The sequence below is a fragment of the Liolophura sinensis genome, chromosome 9 (assembly GCF_032854445.1).
Source record: "Liolophura sinensis isolate JHLJ2023 chromosome 9, CUHK_Ljap_v2, whole genome shotgun sequence".
Lineage (NCBI taxonomy): Eukaryota > Metazoa > Mollusca > Polyplacophora > Chitonida > Chitonidae > Liolophura > Liolophura sinensis.
This window is the reverse complement of record NC_088303.1, coordinates 24,969,374-24,989,993: the sequence shown is the minus strand read 5'-3', so window position 1 is coordinate 24,989,993 and position 20,620 is coordinate 24,969,374. Positions and strand designations below refer to the sequence as shown.

At 38.7% G+C, this 20,620-nt stretch overlaps 1 protein-coding gene across 3 annotated transcripts in view; it reads left to right on the top strand.

The window, feature by feature from the left end:
• Window positions 1-8,185: 8,185 nt before the first annotated feature.
• The window catches only part of LOC135474697 (espin-like), a 51,187-nt gene continuing 38,752 nt past the window's right edge, over window positions 8,186-20,620 (top strand). For 2 of the 3 annotated variants that reach the window (XM_064754255.1, XM_064754256.1), the window contains exons 1-4: window positions 8,186-8,779; window positions 14,689-14,875; window positions 15,756-15,941; window positions 16,419-16,547. In XM_064754255.1, coding sequence (XP_064610325.1) covers window positions 8,292-8,779; window positions 14,689-14,875; window positions 15,756-15,941; window positions 16,419-16,547 — 990 coding nt within the window. In that variant the 5' untranslated portion in view covers window positions 8,186-8,291. The remainder of the gene's footprint in view (window positions 8,780-14,688; window positions 14,876-15,755; window positions 15,942-16,418; window positions 16,548-20,620) is intronic. The other variant, XM_064754257.1, reaches the window with a different exon arrangement.

Sequence of the window (20,620 nt, the reverse complement as noted above, 5' to 3'; positions counted from 1 at the left end):
AGGACTTTGTCTGGGGACAGGAGACAAGTGTATGGTAAATGTGAGTGAACCTTTACAGGACTTTGTCTGTCTGGGGACAGGAGACAAGTGTTTGGTAAATGTGAGTGAACCTTTACAGGGCTTTGTCTGTCTGGGAACAGGAGACAAGTGTTTGGTAAATGTGAGAGAACCTTTACAGGACTTTGTCTGTCTGGGGATAGGAGACAAGTGTATGGTCAATGTGAGTGAATCTTTACAGGACTTTGTCTGTCTGGGGACAGGAGACAAGTGTTTGGTAAATGTGAGTGAACCTTTACAGGACTTTGTCTGTCTGGGGACAGGAGACAAGTGTTTGGTAAATGTGAGTGAACCTTTACAGGACTTTGTCTGTCTGGGGACAGGAGACAAGTGTTTGGTAAATGTGAAAGAACCTTTACAGGACATTGTCTGTCTGGGGATAGGAGACAAGTGTATGGTAAATGAGAGTGAACCTTTACAGGACTTTGTCTGGGGACAAGAGACAAATGTATGGTAAATGTGAATGAACCTTTACAGGATTTGTCTGTCTGAGGACAGGAGACAAGTGTTTGGTAAATGTGAGTGAACCTTTACAGGACTTTGTCTGTCTAGGGACAGGAGACAATTGTTTGGTAAATGTGAGTGAAACTTTACAGGACTTTGTCTGTCTAGGGACAGGAGACAAGTGTTTGGTAAATGTGAGTAAAACTTTACAGGACTTTGTCTGGGGACAGGAGACAAGTGTATGGTAAATGTGAGTGAACCTTTACAGGACACTGTCTGTCTGGGGACAGGAGACAAGTGTATGGTAAATGTGAATGAACCTTTACAGTACTTTGTCTGTCTTGGGACAGGAGATAAGTGTATGGTAAATGTGAGTGAACCGTTACAGGAATTTGTCTGTCTGGGGACAGGAGACAAGTGTTTGGTAAATGTGAGTGAACCTTTACAGAACTTTGTCTGTCTGAGGACAGGAGAAAAGTGTATCGTAAATGTGAGTGAACCTCTACAGGACTTTGTCTGTCTGGGGACGGGAGACAAGTGTTTGGTAAATGTGAATGAACCTTTACAGGACATTGTCTGTCTGAGGATAGGAGACAAGTGCATGGTAAATGAGAGTAAACCTTTACAGGACTTTGTCTGGGGACAGGAGACAAATGTATGGTAAATGTGAGTGAACCTTTACAGGATTTTGTCTGTCTGGGGACAGGAGACAAGTGTATGGTAAATGTGAGTGAACCTTTACAGGACTTTGTCTGAGGATAGGAGACAAGTGTTTGGTAAATGTGAGTGAACCTTTACAGGACATTGTCTGTCTGGGGACAGGAGACAAGTGTTTGGTAAATGTGAGCGAACTTATACAGGACTTTGTCTGTCTGGGGACAGGAGACAAGTGTATGGTAAATGTGACTGAACCTTTACAGGACTTTGTCTGAGGATAGGAGACAAGTGTATGGTAAATGTGAGTGAACCTTAACAGGACTTTGTCTGTCTGGGGACAGGAGACAAGTGTTTGGTAAATGTGAGCGAACCTTTACAGGACTTTGTCTGTCTGGGGACAGGAGACAAGTGTTTGGTAAATGTGAGTGAACCTTTACAGGACTTTGTCTGTCTGGGGACAGGAGATAAGTGTATGGTAAATGTGAGTGAACCTTTACAGGACTTTGTCTGTCTGGGGACAGGAGACAAGGGATTGGTAATTGTGAGTGAGCCTTTACAGGACTTTGTCTGTCTGAGGATAAGAGACAAGTGTTTGGTAAATGTGAGTGAACCTTTACAGGACTTTGTCTGGGGACAGGAGACAAGTGATTGGTAAATGTGAGTGAACCTGTACAGGAATTTGTCTGTCTGGGGACAGGAGACAAGTGTTTGGTAAATGTGAGTGAACCTTTACAGGACTTTGTCTGTCTGGGGACAGGAGACAAGTGTTTGGTAAATGTGAAAGAACCTTTACAGGACTTTGTCTGGGGACAGGAGACAAGTGTTTGGTAAATGTGAGTGAACCTTTACAGTACTTTGTCTGTCTGGGGACAGGAGATAAGTGTATGGTAAATGTGAGGGAACCTTTACAGGACTTTGTCTGTCTGGGGACAGGAGACAAGGGATTGGTAATTGTGAGTGAACCTTTACAGGACTTTGTCTGTCTGAGGATAAGAGACAAGTGTTTGGTAAATGTGAGTGAACTTTTACAGGACTTTGTCTGGGGACAGGAGACAAGTGATTGGTAAATGTGAGTGAACCTGTACAGGAATTTGTCTGTCTGGGGACAGGAGACAAGTGTTTGGTAAATGTGAGTGAACCTTTACAGGACTTTGTCTGTCTGGGGACAGGAGACAAGTGTTTGGTAAATGTGAAAGAACCTTTACAGGACATTGTCTGTCTGGGGATAGGAGACAAGTGCATGGTAAATGAGAGTGAACCTTTACAGGACTTTGTCTGGGGACAAGAGACAAATGTATGGTAAATGTGAGTGAACCTTTACAGGATTTGTCTGTCTGAGGGCAGGAGAAAAGTGTATGGTAAATGTGAATGAACCTTTACAGGACTTTATCTGTCTGGGGACAGGAGACAAGCATATGGTAAATGTCTGAGGACAGGAGACAAGTGTTTGGTAAATGTGAGTGAACCTTTACAGGACTTTGTCTGTCTGGGGACAGGAGACAAGTGTTTGGTAAATGTGAATGAACCTTTACAGGACTTTGTCTGGGGAAAGGAGACAAGTGTTTGGTAAATGTGAGTGAACCTTTACAGGACATTGTCTGTCTGGGACGGGAGACAAGTGTATGGTAAATGTGAGTGAACCTTTACAGGACTTTGTCTGGGGACAGGAGACAAGTGTTTGGTAAATATGAATGAACCTTTACAGGACATTGTCTGTCTGAGGACAGGAGAAAAGTGTATGCTAAATGTGAGTGAACCTTTACAGGACTTTGTCTGTCTGGGGATAGGAGACAAGTGTATGGTAAGTGTGAGTGAACCTGTACAGGGCTTTGTTTGTCTGGGGACAGGAGACAAGTGTTTGGTAAATGTGAGTGAACCTTTACAGGATTTTGTCTGTCTGGGGACAGGAGATAAGTGTATGGTAAATGTGAGTGAACCTTTACAGGACTTTGTCTGTCTGGGGACAGGAGACAAGTGTTTGGTAAATGTGAGTGAACCTTTACAGGACTTTGTCTGTCTGGGGACAGGAGACAAGTGTAAGGTACATGTGAGTGAACCGTTACAGGACTTTGTATGTCTGGGTACAGGAGACAAGTGTATGGTAAATGTGAGTGAACCTTTACAGGACTTTGTCTGTCTGGGGACAGGAGATAAGTGTATGGTAAATGTGAGTGAACCTTCACAGGAATTTGTCTGTCTGGGGACAGGAGACAAGTGTAAGGTACATGTGAGTGAACCTTTACAGGACTTTGTCTGTCTGGGTACAGGAGACAAGTGTATGGTAAATGTGAGTGAACCTTTACATGACTTTGTCTGTCTGGGGACAGGCGACAAGTGTTTGGTAAATGTGAGTGAACCTTTACAGGACTTTGTCTGTCTGGGGACAGGAGACAAGTGTATGGTAAATGTGAGTGAACCTTTACAGGACTTTGTCTGTCTGGGGACAGGAGACAAGTGTATGGTAAATGTGAGTGAACCTTTACAGGACTTTGTCTGTCTGGGGATAGGAGACAAGTGTTTGGTAAATGTTAGTGAACCTTTACAGGACTTTGTCTGGGGACAGGAGACAAGTGTTTGGTAAATGTGAGTGAACCTTTACAGGACTTTGTCTGTCTGGGGACAGGAGGTAAGTGTATGGTAAATGTGAGTGAACCTTTACAGGACTTTGTCTGTCTGAGGAAAGGGGACAAATGTTTGGTAAATGTGAATGAACCTTTACAGGACTTTGTCTGTTTGGGGACAGGAGACAAGTGTTTGGTAAATGTGAGTGAACCTTTACATTGCCATTACATTGAACCATTGTCTGCTGAAGGCTGAAAAATGTCTGGAAACTGGAAACAAGTGTCTGATAATGGCTGACAAACATCTGGAAACTGAAGTCAAGTGCCTGATAATGGGTGACAAACGTTAGTAAGCTGGAGACAAGGCTTAATAATGGGTCTGGTAAGATATGACAAACACCTGAAAACTGGAGACAAGTGCCTGATAATGGGTGACAAACATCTTGAAATGGGAGACAAGTCTGATAATGGGTGACAAACGTTCGAAAACTGGAGACAAGTGCCTGATAATGGGTTACAAACATCTGAAAACTGGAGACGAGTTGTGATGATAGCAAAGAAAACGACCAACTACCAACGCTAACCTATAAACTGACATTGATAAAGGTGAGTGGGAGAGAATTGCAACATTCACAACTGTAAATTATGTCGACCTCCAAGAAAATGTAAGGCCGACTGACGTTCATCCATAAGAAGATTTCGCCTGGAATGATGAGACTGAACTGCAATAACCACAAAACAGGCAACTTTCATTTTTTGCATAGTAGGCTCTCACATAATACAAGTGCACAGTGATGTAGGAAAGAAGCTGCGGGGTGATGGGTTGGAGACGTTGTTTCTGCATTTATCAGAATCAACATTATAGTGGGGTACGGACACCCACCCCCATAATATCCCCCCCCCCCCCACCCTCCACCGGATATTTTCCCCTCTGGACATTTTCCCCTCCTGGACATTTTCTCCTACCTATATATCTGCATGTATATATGATCAGTGGGAAATACAAATATGATTTTCTTGTAATCTGTAATTTGAATTTGAGTCCCTCGTTCTCAGTGTTTGCCCAGGAGGTCAAAATAAGCAATTTTTTTTTTTTACATATTCACATGTTTTTTTAGAAATTCAATTTTTTACAAAAATTCAGGTATTTTTCTTCATATGGTGAAGATTTTAAGGCCTCTGCAGCCTACCAGGGGGGCAAAACAGTGGTTTTTTTTATATCTTCACAAAATTCAGGTAGTTGTCTTCATACAGTGAAGATGTGTTGATAATCAAAGTGGAACTTTCCATAATAATGCTGGGTGCCATCATATGAAAGGAAGATACGCATGTGTATGGTATTTAAAACCATTCAATGAAACTGTACAGTGAAGAAAAAAGTGGGAAAAGTACAGTGGACAGAAGAAACAAAACAGTTTTGTGATAAAAGCTTAATGAATAGACCTGTGTGCTCTAGAATTTGGAGTAAGCTGTGTCAAGTCATCAATCTTTACACTTAGGCTAATCGATTCTCTGTCAAGGGATTAACTCAAAAGCCTGGTAAACTGGCTACAGCCATTTTATTTGCATTGCTGTTTTGCCCTTTAGAGAAAATAATCACCCACAGGGGGTGCTAAGCATAATTGGATAAAAAAAGAAAAATGTAGCTATACCATAGACAGAGGAATAAATACTAAAGATTATCTGGAATTCTGAGTGTAAACAAAAGGTGTCCTGCCTTTTAACTAACAGTATTACACATACCATCACTTCTGGGTGTAAACAAAAGGTGTCCTGCATTTTAACTAACAGTATTACACATTTGTATAGCATATAAAGCCATACCATCACTTCTGGGTGAAAACAAAAGGTATCCTGCCTTTTAATTAAGAGTATTACACATTTTATTCATGAATTTAGAGTTTTTTATGGGCTCTGGACAGGAAGTGACCTGCAAGCTACTACACTCTGACATCGACGGCATTGCTCTATAAAAGGAGAGAAACTGAACACAGGTCTTATACAACATCATGAAGGTGATCAAGACCTGTAGAGGTGGTGACCAACTGTGCTATGAAGGCCACATGTACATCAATAAGTCACGAAGTCCAACAGAATAAGATGTGAATGCACTGGCAGGAAGACTTTTCCATGTTGAGTTGCTGTCACCACCACCTTACACGCAGTTTGAACACTGGTTTATGAATGGCAATTTTGGTAGGGCACTTTCACTGTTTAGCCAATTGTATGTCATGCGAAGACCATAACGTGACAGTTCTATTTCTTGTGTTTATGCCTTACTCCCTAACAACACTCAGACAACCTATAAAGCCATGCTCCGAGTTGTAATTGACAGATGTGGGGAGCTTGGATTTATCCCCAATCCCACAACAGTGACGACAGATTCTGAGCAGGCTGCAATGCTGGCAGTTAACGCGATATTTGGGAATCATTTAACATCAAAAGGTGCTTCTACCACCTGACTGAATCCACATGCCGAAAAGTTCCAAACTTTGGACTGACACAGCGTTACAATCAAAAGCCAGCCGTGAAGCATTTCTGTGGGATGATGGATGGCTTGGCCTTTTTACAACTGGAAGACATTCGTCGAGGAATGCAGTTTTTGAAGAATAACGCCCCGACTGGGCTTGAACATTTGTTGACCTTTTTTAATCAGACCTACATGAGTGGAACGTTTCGAAGGATCCAACCACCTGCAGACAACAATGGTGCTGTTCTCACAGTTCGTTTCCGTTGAGTTCCACCAATATTTGCCCCGGAAACGTGGAATGTTCTTGACATTACTTTGAAAGGTGGGAACAGAACCAGTAACTTGTGTGAGTCCTGGAACCTCCAGCTGTCCCATTTGGTGGGTCATAGCCATCCTTCACTCAGGCGGCCACTAGAAAGTCTTGGGAAAGATGTGGCCATGGCTTCTACGACCCTGAGACCGTAACACCTGAACTATGTACTAAAATGTATTCACTGAGAAACTGAGAAACAATACTTGTTCTCAGCCTGTTGTTCAAAATAACAAAACATCTATTTATCATGACTAAGCTTTCCGTTTATTTTGTCTACTGTCCTTTTCCCACATAAGACCTACATTGTATCGACTGATTGTCGATTTAATTAAATTGAACGCCACACATGGAAAAAAACTGCTGCAAGTTTTTGCCAAAACTTTCCAGTTTGTAAATATTTTCATGATTAAGAACCACTCCTGGCCATGGATAATGGAGGACAGACCACAGAAGATTACATTTACACATAGGGAGGGGAAAATGTCCGGAGGGGAAAATGTCCAGGAGAGGGAAATGTTTGGGGTGGTGGTGGGGGAAGTGGGGGTTGTTGATGCCCCACATTCGTTAAAGCATATGACATAAAATGTGAAAGTTCATTGGTCAGATATTTTCAGCTTCGGCGTAGGGGTGAAGGCTTATGGCATCATCTTGTCATTGAAAAGGTTATGCAATTCAGCAAACAATCAGAGTGAAAAACATGCACACTTGTTCCTAATAAAGGCATCGAAACACCGTGCCAAACGATCTCCTTCGCTTATGTCAGTGTAAGCACACAGGAGCGATCCGGTGGCAAACTTTGTGCCAAAATGTGCAAGATTTAATTATCTGCTTATTTTTCCTCTTAAAACACACTATATATGATTCAAGAGTGTCCGCGTCCTTCGCTGCCCCTGGACCCTTGCCTCATTGGTTAACATATTGCAATTTCCCTCCCCCTACCCCCACCTCCACTAACTTTTTTTCTTTTGCTTCCTACGCAACAATATGGTTGAGCTGGCGTAAATGGATATGTTTATATCTTATTTCCAGGCCTCCATGTATTTTCATGATTTACCTGTGTGAAGTCCTATTGCATTGACAAGGGGTTGTATGAAAGATTCCACCCGCATTTGCACAGAACCGTCATGAAAATCGTCATGAATCACTGTGAACATCAATTTATGCTTTAACGGAGCATTTTAGGCCTGTACAATTTTTTAAGGGTTAACCATATATATATACATATACGGTAAGCTTAAGATTTCACAGATTTTGATATCTTTTCATCTAGTACTTAAGACACTTGTAAAAGAATATCAAATTTTGATGACCGTAACTTTTAAAGCTTTTAGGTAGTAAGTGATTGCTCTGACTTTTGCTAACAATTTTCACTTTATTTTGAGTAAGTAGGCATTATGTATACATTATGTATTTGGCCAGTTCTGAAATGCGACGTATACATTTATATAGGAATTGTGCCATCATCTATGTATGTTCAACGCCATGTCATTTTGTAAATAATGATTTGCGATTTTTTCCTGTCCTTCGTGCGAATGTGAGTTTGAGTCATCTTGTTTTTTGAGCATACGCAGATATAGGCCTATTTGTTATCGCGTCAACGATTAGGGTGTGGTTTGTCAGTTCTTATGACTGTCGCTAGGTGGCGCTGCTTGTGAACGGAAGGGCTTGTTGCAGAATCGTAAACATGGGGGGATTTGACATGCAGTGATTGAAGTTAAACGGAGGGAAAAGGTTGGAAAAACAGCGCGTTAGAATGTCGTGAACACAGAATACAAATCAACGAAGCAAAATGGTAGCAAGCCGTGCCCTGGCAGCGGCCAAAGCAGGGGATCTGGAGTCGCTACGAGCTCTGGAAGCCGAGTCGAACTTGTCCCAAAACATTGTGGACGAAAACGGCGCAACGTGCTTACATTATGCTGCACGAAATGACAGGTGTGAAGTTTTGGATTTTTTGGTAAATCATTGCGGATTCCTGGGGAATAAACGATCTCATGTCGGTTCTACAGCAGCACACGATGCCGCGGCGACAGGAAACTTGAAGGCCTTGTCTTGGTTGCTGTACAACACTGACTGCAAAGCAGACGATCAGGATGGTTCCGGGGCGACGGCTGCACATCTCAGCTCTCTTTACGGCCACACCTATGTTCTTAGATGGCTGATTGAAAAAACAAACTGTGACATTCTCAAGAAAGCTTCCTCAGGGGCCATCCCTCTTCACTTCTCCATCGTGGGTGGCGACATCAGAGCTGTCAAATTGTTGGTGGAACAAGCCCCCAGGTAATTAGCATATATATTAATAATAATTTCAAGACAACATAGCGATTGAACTAGTTGGAAAGTCAACTTTAAATGATTAAAATGGTAGCATAAGAGATAGAATACATAGGTAAGAGAACTCAGAAACCCTGTTATCGGTGAAATGTACATGGAATAATTACATTATCAAAAATTGATCAGCCAGACCAAGATCACTGACCAGTATCCATGTGTCTGGTTGTATACATGTATGTATCTGAAGGTAGTTCATGTCCATTCATTCAGGAGAATTACACTACCCCTATTGCCCGAAAGAAAATCGGCAACAATTATACATTAGCAGTATATGTTTTTGTATACACAGTGCATTTGTGTATTTGTATTACTTGGGCCTGGGCCCAAGTAATTACTTTTTTTTCATTTCAGTCCTGTGCTATTTATAGTAGATGTGTAAGAACTATTTACTAAATTAAATTTACTAATTAAATCTTGAAAGGTAGATAATGTGTGGTATAACATTACTTTAGTTTCCATGGAAGAGCATCAGAATAATGTGACCATGTGGCTTACATACATGTACATATAGCAATGACACGGGAACTCCATGGCCTAGTGGTTAGCACATTAGCCTAGGGTAATTACCCAGGAGACTCTCATCAGTACAGTCATTGTGAGTTCAAGTCCAGCTTATGCTAGTCTGAGTACATTGACTGTTGGTTGAGGAATATTTAGATATGCCATATTCATGGCGGGTTCAACCAAAAATTTGTTTAAATGGTGGGAAAGAGGAGGTGGCCCGAACAACCACCCGACTTACCTTTAGCTGGTCAAACCCACATCGTAACATCTCCCCTTCCAAACGCCACACTAAATTTTGTAATCATAATCCAACAAAGCATCGTTTGGCGAGTGAAATGCCTCCAGGCTATGCTGTCGCTAGTGATTTCAACACAACTGTCATCAGTAATCACCAATAGTCAAACCCATGGACTTGTAGTTCTTATAATTCGTTGTTGACTTTATTTAAGATACTGATTGTATCAAAAAATTAAAAATTGCGTTGCCAAAATAATGGTCGAAACTAACACTATCAATGTTAGAAAAGAACAACTACAAAAGTCTGATTATGGACATGTTCCCAAAATTTTATTCACCCATTTTAAATACATGCACATGGTGGTCATTTTGAAAACACAACAGTACCACATGGTCTGGAGGCTTTATCCTTAGAAACGATACTTTATTGGATAATAATGACAAAATTTTATGTTGTGATTAGAGGGGGAGATGTTACGATGTGGATTGAACTAGCAAGAGGTAAGTGGAGTGGTTATTCAGCCCGCCACCTGTGTCCAACCATGTTGACTGTTGGTTGAGCAGCTATGAATATGGTGTATCCAAATATTCCTCAACCAACAGTCAGCATACTTCGACTACTAAACTCATGCTGGCTTCATCTCTAGGCATACATGGGAAAATCTGCCAGCAACCTGTGGATTTTCTCTGGGCTCGAGTTCCTCCACTGTATAATGCTGGCCGCCTTTGTATAAGTGAATTATTCTTGAGTAGGGCGCAAAATAATAATCACATAAATAAATAAAAGTAGCAGTGACATCACAGACGTTGCAATGAACAGAATTTGTGTGAGCGACAGATCATTCACATATTTAGGCTAAATGATGATGCATATAATGCTGTTTTCCTTGAACATCATTGGGAATTGCAGTTGTGTTTATCCCTACCCATGGCATACTATTGGCTACCCATTAGTAAATCCTGGTTTGATGCGATAAAAATGAGCATGCTCCGTTCGCTTTGCCCTAACAGTACAGGTGCGCCGAATAATGACGCGGGAGTGCGCATATTCTGCAGTACTCAACTTCATTGCATATAAACAATGTAGATGTACATGGACATGTGAAACAGAGTGTGTAGAAAGCGGTTTGATTGGTTTTATTTGAATGTCCAGCGCAGTGAGACAAGTCTATACTTATTTCAAAAGCCAGAAAATGCCTTGGTGTTTATTCAAGTATGCATTGTATAGTGTGTGAACCAGTTGCATGTACATGAAGAAAAGAGCATTCATACATGCATATGTAATCTAAAGAAAACAAAGATGTTTACTGGTTGAAAACATGAGGTTAGATGACTGCAGTGACTAGAGGAAGGTGCAAGTATTCTGATTACAAGAAACTACATGTACATGTACGTCTGGCTGGGTCTGATGGAATGGTTGTCTCCTTACAAAAATCACTAGTCTTATTTTCCCTCTCATCATCTCACTACAGTCACACATTTGGCAGCATTCCTGATGACTTGTTTAGACGAGAAGAGCTTTAAATAGTCAGTTGAAGTCTGCTAAACATCTCAGACATGTGCACCCCTGTGTTTGGGCAATCATGTTGTGGAATTAATGTGTTTGCCACAGTGATTTGCCTTCAGTAGGGAATTTTCTCAGATGTGATATAAAAAACGTCTCAACGTGGCACTGATCTTAATCCAGCCTGGGGTCTTGTGAATCTTTAAGCTAACACCAAAAAGGAAGGCTATGGATTTGCCTGATATATGTGTTTACCTAGGGATATCTGGGTGAATGGCTTAACGAGTTTACCTGTCAAAATAAAGTGACTTTGTCTGCCTGGCCCAAATCCAGCCAGCCTTAACTGCACATACAGGTGTGTACTTGAACTGCTGGTGGTTTTCAACTACATGTATGTTTGTATATATTATGTGAACATGTATAGTGTGGTATTTCAGAAACATTAAAAAAAAACAACAATATAAATATATCCGAGTTTTATCCAGAAGTTTATCAATGCCCTTATTTATTTTGTGTTGTAATTTTGTTGTTTGATTTTTTTTTCTTCTTTCGTTACTGCTGGGTTTTTTTTCTCTTTGTGGATTGGGAATATATGCTTGTATATGTGTATATACCTTTATTTTATATATATATATATATATATATATATATATATATATATGTATTACTTGATTTATGCTTTTTGTGTTTACAATAAATAGTTTCAGGATATGACAGCACGAAACTACATTATTTCATCGAGGAAAAATTTGTGTTTGAAAGGCATGTTAAAGATAGAACGAATTGCAGTGTTCAAAACAATAAGAACTTTATGCCCCAAGGTAAAATTTCATTTGATTCTAAAAAGGACATATGTATCACTTCAGTAAAAACTATGTAATCAAAAATGAATGCTTGTAACTGCAGGTCATGGATGTGTATAAGAATAAGTTGTTCTGAAAATCTGCATATTTTCATTTACATAGCTGTGACATGCACTTATATAGCATGCCATGGGAAGTGTTTAAAGTTGAAACCAGACTGCACAGATATTTCTGCAAAAAAAAATCCCTCTTCTACATAATGCACCTCACTTTACACAACCAGTCATAAAGGAAGTTACAACTTCCCTAGTCTATAATTACTTTGATGTTCTGCTCTATTTGATCCAGAGCACAACTGAAATTCATGACTACCTGTTGTAGAGCATATATACAGCAGTTCAGTTGTACCTACAGCTTTCTAATGGCTGTGATGGGTATAGGGTTTCAAGAGAAGCTGTTCAGGTGTCAAAAGTTACTCTTATCTAAGGACAACACAGTACAGAGCATTTTGAGACATGGTATTGTTTGTAACTCTTGCGGCAAAACAGCGATGCTGCTGTATTAAGACACAGAGGCCATTTTGGAAAATACATATGCATCGATAGTTATTTTGGCAGTTTATTAAGAGAGCATATTTTTTGTCCAGTTACTCTCTTAAGCCTAAGTTAAATGAATGGGCTTAAGTTTCCATTTTTGATGTAGGGTCATTTAAACACTTGTAGCAAGAAACTGTTTATGGTGGCTTAAATTGGTTCATTCTCCATGAAAAAAGTCAACCCAACAGATTCATACAACTTTACAAGTCACAAATTTCTAGCTCTCATAGTGTTTGATTTATAGGGTACTGAAATAACGTAATTAAAATTATGTTTACATCATGAACAATGTACAGAGTCCTTACCTGACCATTTGGATGCAAGCACTGTTGTTTCTGGACCATTTGGTGTACCAGTGTAGAACAATAATGGATTTCCATGTTTACATCATGAACAATGTACAGGGTCCTTATCTGAACATTTGGATGCAAGCACTGTTGTTTCTGGACCATTTGGTGTACCAGTGTAGAACAATAATGGATTTCCATGTTTACATCATGAACAATGTACAGGGTCCTTATCTGACCATTTGGATGTAAGCACTGTTGTTTCTGGACCATTTGGTGTACCAGTGTAGAACAATAATGGATTTCCATGTTCACATCATGAACAATGTACAGGGTCCTTATCTGACCATTTGGATGTAAGATCCGTATGACAGAAATTAAGCGTTAGGCTGCATAATTACAGCATAATGCCGTATCTGGACTGGTCTTACATTTGAAGTTTGCTGAATATCTCCCATTGTCTGTACAACAAGGGGAGGTAATCAGTCTGAAGCAGTTGAGATACCCATGGCTCTGCACGGTTTCCTCCCACCATAATGCTGGCCGCCGTCACCGTCATTTAAGTGAAATATTCTTGAGTACATATTGCATCTGGTGAAAATGAGATGTCAAAATAACGTGTTAAGACCTTGTCTTCACTTGTCAAACTTTAATACATTTATTAAATTAGATAGTATTTTAGTTTTTGAGATGCACCCAAGCTTTGTTTTTTCTCTGTTTAATGGAAAAAGCTAAAAAAAATTAGGCTATATGCATGTTTAATACTTGAGAGTAGTTGTGGGCCAAGGGCAGTTTCGGGGGTATATGATTGCACAAAACGTCAATTCAAGAAGTACAGAACTGTAACATCTGTCGTATCATACCTAGGGAGTTAATGTGTGAACTAGCAGTTTTATGTAAACCTTTTTCAATGTCAGACAGTTGTCAGAGATGAAAAGGCATTGGATGGGTTGGCTGGACCATTAATATATTAATCTAGTCAGGATAGTGCCCTCAAAAGATAGTCATATATGTATATATAAATATACATGATGATCATCTACAAATACAATATTGTGTTTGTAGCCATTTTAGTCTATCAATACAATAAGTAAATTTGTAAAGGTAGTACCTTTAAGACTAACCATTTTTTGTAGAACATATTCTTTCAGCTGTTTGTAACAGCCTTCGTCAGATGTGTACACATACAATGTGCAGCTACCTCTTGGTCTTAAAGGGGAAGACTAATTCATCAGTTACATTCATCAAAGGGCCAAGACAGTGTGGTTAAGACACTTGTCTTTCCGTTACTGTGACACACAAGGTGTGGGTTCAATCCTGCCTTGGGGAATTTGTGGATTCCTCCGCTCTCACTATTTATAGGCGTAGAGTGGGAATAAGTGGTCACTGACAAGCGTTTGACCGTTTGCACAGTATACAATCAGTGACATAAAAAATAAACAGAATACTGAAGAAGCTTGAATGTAATTCATATATAATGAAACGTGAATAAACGTGAAAAATAATAATGTAGTTGATTATGCCTCACTAAACACTTGAACAATTTTTATTGTGCAGTACTGAAACGTCACTATGAAAGCAATAAATACAGTGATTTGAATGAATTAAAGAATGTGTTTTTGAAGTCTTATATTAATTAATAGTATCTGTTCTAGAATGCAGCCTTACCTCAGGGGGTTCGACAATGGTTTATTCCACTGGTAAACCTGACTGCCATTGTCTGAGTTTAAAGCACGGTGTTGATCATCAATCCATGAATCAGTTGTTTAATATTAGAAAAAGATAATGTGTGTAAATGTCAGTTATAGTTATTGAGAAGTGTCAGTTATTGAAAAACAGCTGTATTGAAAACAGCCGTTCTGTGGTGTGAAAATGAAATATTTTAATGTGAGACTAAATTCCAACCTCAAATGTCTATTTCCAGGTCAGTAAATATTCAGATGCAAAATGGAGCCAGTGCGACATACCTCTGCAGTCAGGAAGGAAAACTGGACATTCTGAAATTCCTTGTACTGGAGGCTAAGGCATCAATAAAGATGGATGCTTATGATGGAATGTCTTGTTTGCATGCTGCAGCTCAGATGGGAAACCTAGACATTGTTAAATGGCTGGTAAGTAGCCATGTTTTTTTAGTTCTTACACATTGTACATTATGTGAACATTTATTGTACAGTTTGATGGGAGTATTGACCATAGGGATTAAGTTAAAAGTGTTTGTAAACCTTGAGTTTCCCTGCTTTTGATAGAAAACTTCCTTTAGCTCTTTCTCATTTTGTTATAAGAATTGTAATATTATAAAATAGTGTGTGTGTTTATTTGGGAAGTAGAAAATTGACTAAGAAGTCAATAAACTATTTTATTGTTTATTGAATACAAATTGACTTCCTTGATTGAGCTCTCTTTTACACTCTATTTCTTCATGCATACATGTAATATCCTGACTGGCTGTGAAAGATCAAAGAATGCCAGAACTTGGCCCTCTTGCCTGGACAAACATATTTCTTTGAAACTTTGTGCATCCAGGACCATGTCCATCCATCCATGCTAGCGTTTTATGGTGTAAAACACCAATTAAATAAATAAATATATAAGTAAACCCCCTTAAAACAATTGTTCGATTCTGCTGAGCAAAGGTTTTCAAAAAGTTGATCGTCCCACTTTCAGTTATATTCATTTTATGTTGTTATAAAAACAAAACAAGAAATTGATGTAGCCTATTGAATCTAAACTTCTACCATGATTTTATTGTGATCAGTCGCAGATCATGTTTGACAAGTTTATTGAAGTAATGAGTTTTTGAGAAATAAAAGAATTTGTCACAGTAAACCTTTGTTTGATAAAATACTGATCAAGTTTGAGTTCCATGCAGTGTTCTGTATTTTGTTGTACAAAATTCTATTGTTTTTAATGAAAAAACATGTTTGACAGGAGTTTTTGTTGCTTTAATATTGAGACTCATGTTATGTTATTTTCTGTGTCTTTACCTACCAGATTGCAGAGCAGCGAGCAAACCCCAATGTGCGAGACTTTGATGGCGCCACACCGCTACATTATGCCGCAAGCCGGGGCCACAGAGAGATTGTGGAATGGATGCTACAAAACGGCGGTGCCAAAATAGCATTGGACAACATCGGAGGAAGTCCACTTCACAACGCAGCTGAGCTCGGACAAGTGGAGGTAAGCCAGATAGCTTGTATACATACAGATGCACGTATATGCACATGCAGTTAAAATTATAAGATACAAAGCACCGAGTGCATTGCCACAAGGAAGATAAATGTGGCCAGGCATTAAATGTAGACATAGGTGCGTCGTTTTATCCGTATTTAACAGAAAGGACAGAAAGGAATTTTGCAGAAATCTTTTCATAAATCCAACTATATTTGCCAGAAGACTATATGTGGAATAGCTAACAAGACATACATAGTTAACTCTAAGGTTTTTCTGACTTCTAAGTTTGTTATGAATTCGGAAGCATTTTTTAATCGACACACGTTACTCGTCTTTATGTGCATGACAGCTTGAGCATTGTGTTTGTAGAGTATTATGTGTATGTGAGGTGTGGACCTTAATGATGCACAACTGGTGACTTCTCATGCTGTGGCATGCTCTTGTAGTTGTTGTATTGAGTCTGTGATGTATTTGTATCAACAGTGTGTTCGAGCCTTACTAAGCAATGGCTGTAACCCCGATATCCCCGACAATTGTGGCCTCACAGCGGCCGAGCTGGCCGAAAAGTGTTTCCGTGATGATTGTGCAGAGACCATCAAACGACAGCAACAGGTAGATGCCCCCAAATCCCGGGCTTTTCCAAACTTTTATTGAGTTTCTTTATATGCTAACCAAGAGCATGACTTAACTAATATGCATAAGGCTATGTTCCTCCCAGGGATTTTAGCTTGTGCACTAAGCTTTGGCCTAACTCCTGGTTCTAGCCTGTGGCAGTTATGTTGGACTCCACCCTGTACATGAAAAAATTTGTTAAAATAAAACTTACATGTATATTAAATTTTTCTTTCCCATCATGCACTTTTCATACATATATATTTGATAAAACATTGTTTTTCTAGCCCATTTCTTCTTAAGCATTTTAAAAGTGACAGGGTTAAAAAGTATCAAACATACTAACAAGAACTTATCTTTAGTCACAAAATATGTGTAGCATTTAAAGCCATTCAGTGTATGGTGACATCAGTATGCCATTTGTATTGATTAATTACACTGTAACTTCATTGATAGACACAAAAATATATGTCGAAAAGTGTGGCATATGTTTTATATCTGTGAAAACAAAGTTTAACACTACAGCCATACTTAGCTCCATTTAGGGAGTCGCATCTTGAATGGTCATGTTGTCATTAAAATTTGTTTTAAATGAAAATTCTTCATACAGTGTTTCTCAAGTACAGTTCAGGTTAATTTAACTCACATGGATTTTGAGATTAATTGATTTCATATTAATGCTCACATAATGTGTAGTATTATTACATCACTGAAGTAACAATGTAACAACATCTAAAACAATAGTTCACCAATCCCCAGACAGTTACAGATGCCTGCTTATTCAAACAGAATACTTTTGAGAGTGGGGCTGGTCAAATCGTGATCACAGGTGTAGAAACCACAGGATTCTCTGATTGCCTGATGTATTAATTACCTTAAATGGCACAAATGATTGGTTAGATTTTGACACATATTTAATATTTAGCCATATATTGAGGTAATTACACTTGAAATCATGTGACGTATATTAGACAGCTGTTCAGAAATATGACATTTTGTTAAGGCTCAGGAAGGAAATGCTATTTTGTTTGAAATTGAAATCTAAAGTCAAGCCTTAGATAAATTAGATTGGTCATGGATTTTTTGAAAGGATCTTCTGTACCTTCTTAACTTTTTTTTGACAAAGTGTCACCTGAACGTCATGGCTCCGGTGGATTTTCTATTTACACTTCAATAATTACGCAGATTCTTGTATGTGCATGTACCAAAACTTACTAATGAATATTAAGAAAAAAACGCATCGAGCTGCTGATCCTTCACAGAATGTGTAATGTTGGAACAAGGGAGGTAACTCTGACCTGACAGTGCCCTCTTTTGTGTGGTCAAGTACCATACTGGGTTAACACGCTGTATTCAGTGTTCATTTATTTTCAGATGATGACATATATTTTTTTATTCAATATTATAGCTGTACTATTGTCATGTTATAATGGTGTATTTATATGGTGGAGTTCTGGGCTGCCAGGTTTCAGTTACACTTATAACTGATGCAGATTGTTGCCAATAAAAATTGCAAGTCATTACCTCATTCTGCAAATACTTCACACAATACATAATGTTGGATAAAGGGCGACATAAACTGGCACGGTAATCAGCTAGTGTCACCTTCCAAGTCTTCCATATACTGAAAATACTGGTTTAATACTCACTGTTCAGCCTGTGTTTGGTTCTTTTTTTATAGATTGTTGAATGGTTCAGCTATTGTTCTCTGTTCTAGTTCTGTCTGTTTTATTTCATAATGGTGTATATGTCTTCGCTTCATTAGGTGTATCTTTTTTTCCACCATTGTTACTGTTATCTTTTTTATTGTCTTGTCTTGCCAAGCTGGATGTCAGAAACTTGGTTGCGGGGTATTTGAATGATAGGTTTTTGTCATATTAAAAATATGATATCGCACATTGGGGTTTGTCTACATACATAAAAGTGGTTACCAGTGCATGAGATGAAAATCATTTTCACTAAAATCAGCAAAGTTTCAAATATAGTGATGTTTACAAAATTACAATACATGTATTACTAATCCTGTTATTAAAAATAATGTATAATAATTAAGTACTGTCTTATTTGTGGGTACAGTATTGAATTTAAAACACAAGTAGATCTTTGTAATTTGGTACAAGCAAACTTGACCAAGTGTTCCTGTTGCATAGGTTACTTTGCAGCATTGTATACTGTGGTGTGTGGTGTCAGGAACCTATATAAACATATTAGAGACCTGTAAAGCCACTATCAAACAATTTTTGTACAAACATATATGAAATATGTACACTGTAGCATTGAATTTTGCTTTGTGAAACATTTTGGCTGTAAAGGGCCCTCTATAGAGTTGTATTAAACTTACTAGCTTCCAGAAGCTTTGTTTTGTGGAATTATGTGGTTGTAAGTTGTCTGTATGCATGTACATTTACATAGGAAGGAATCTGCTGTATTTATCAGTTGAAAGAGTGCACAAAATGTGAATCCCACTCAACTACAAGAGCATTCTAAAATACCCAGAAATGGGGAAAAACATACTTTTCTATTTACCTTTTAAAATCACTTTGGCAAGTGTTTTAAAGGCTCCTTTGCTGATGTGTTCTTAAATGTTGTTTTTTGTGCATGGAGCAGCTATATCATTTTTGTCAAAAAATAAAACATGTTTTTTTTCATCTTGCCATATTGGTTTGTTTGCAGTTTCCTTCTTTGTATCTGTCTATATATCTATCTATCTATCTTTGTATATATATATATATATATATATATATATATATATATAAATATATATGTACATGCATTCAAACAAGTCTAACTGTTTTGGTATGATTGCAGGGGGCTTGAAGTCATCAAATCTATTATTAAACATATTAGAAAAGTAAAACCGCTAAACAGGTTTAGTGTGTAACTAGAATAACCTGTGTAGTTCTGGTTCTTAGGTATTCCTTATTTCATAGAGTAGCCTCCCTTTTCTCCTTACATTTTCTGCACCAGAGACAACCATGCCAGATGCACCTACATGTACGAAAAGTTAGATTTGATTTTGACTTACATACTTGTATCTCCCCGAACTTTGGCATTTTCAATTAATGCTATACAACTTTTGTGTATGGAATATGACTGAAAATTTTTATAGGACAATGTAAATCCCCATGCATACATACACACAATGGGTAGAGTATGAAGTGTTCTTACTCAAGATTCTAGGGCACTTGAAAGAGTCTTTGGTTCTAGTACAACAGTGTCATTGTGTTGCATTAAGCCCACAAAGATTTACTTTAACCTGTAAAATATGGGTGCATTGAGACAGTGAACAGTTGGTACAGGTATATGTATTTTTTTGTTACACTTCCTGTGTCTGAATATGATGATTTGGGAAGCAAAAAAGACTACATCACAGCTGTCATGGCTGCCCTTGACTACTTTAGCTATAGTGGTTAACATAGGCTGTGGTGGACAACATTGGTTAAGTTGGTCATGTTGTACAGCCTTGGTTTGGTTGGTCATGTTGTACAGCATTGGTCTAGTTGGTCATGTTGCACAGAATTATCTGTGGTGGAGAACATTGACTTCAGTGAACAAATTAGTCATGTTGGGCAATAGTGGTTGTGTTTGACAGCAGTGGGTGTATTGGAAAGCAGTGGATTTTTGGACAGCATTAATGGTGTTATATAACAGTGCCTTTGTTGGACAGCATTGATTCTGTTATATAACTGTGGTGTTATCAAACAACATTAATCCTGTTGTATAACAGTGACTTTCTTGGACAGTCATGTTCTGTAACACTGGCTGTGTTGGGCAACAGTTGGACAGCACTGTTTCTGTTAGATATTAAACAGTGGCTATGTTGGACAGCAGTGATTGTGTTCTATAACAGTGGCTGTGTTGGACAGTATTAGTGGTGTTCTATAACATTGGCTGTGTTGGGCAGTATTGGTGGTGTTCTATTACAGTGGCTGTGTTGGACAGCATTGATTTTGTTCTATAACCTTGGCTGTGTTGGGCAGCATTGATTGTGTTCTATAACAGTGGCTGTGTTGGGCAGCATTGATTGTGTTCTATAACAGTGGCTGTGTTGGGCAGCATTGATTGTGTTCTAT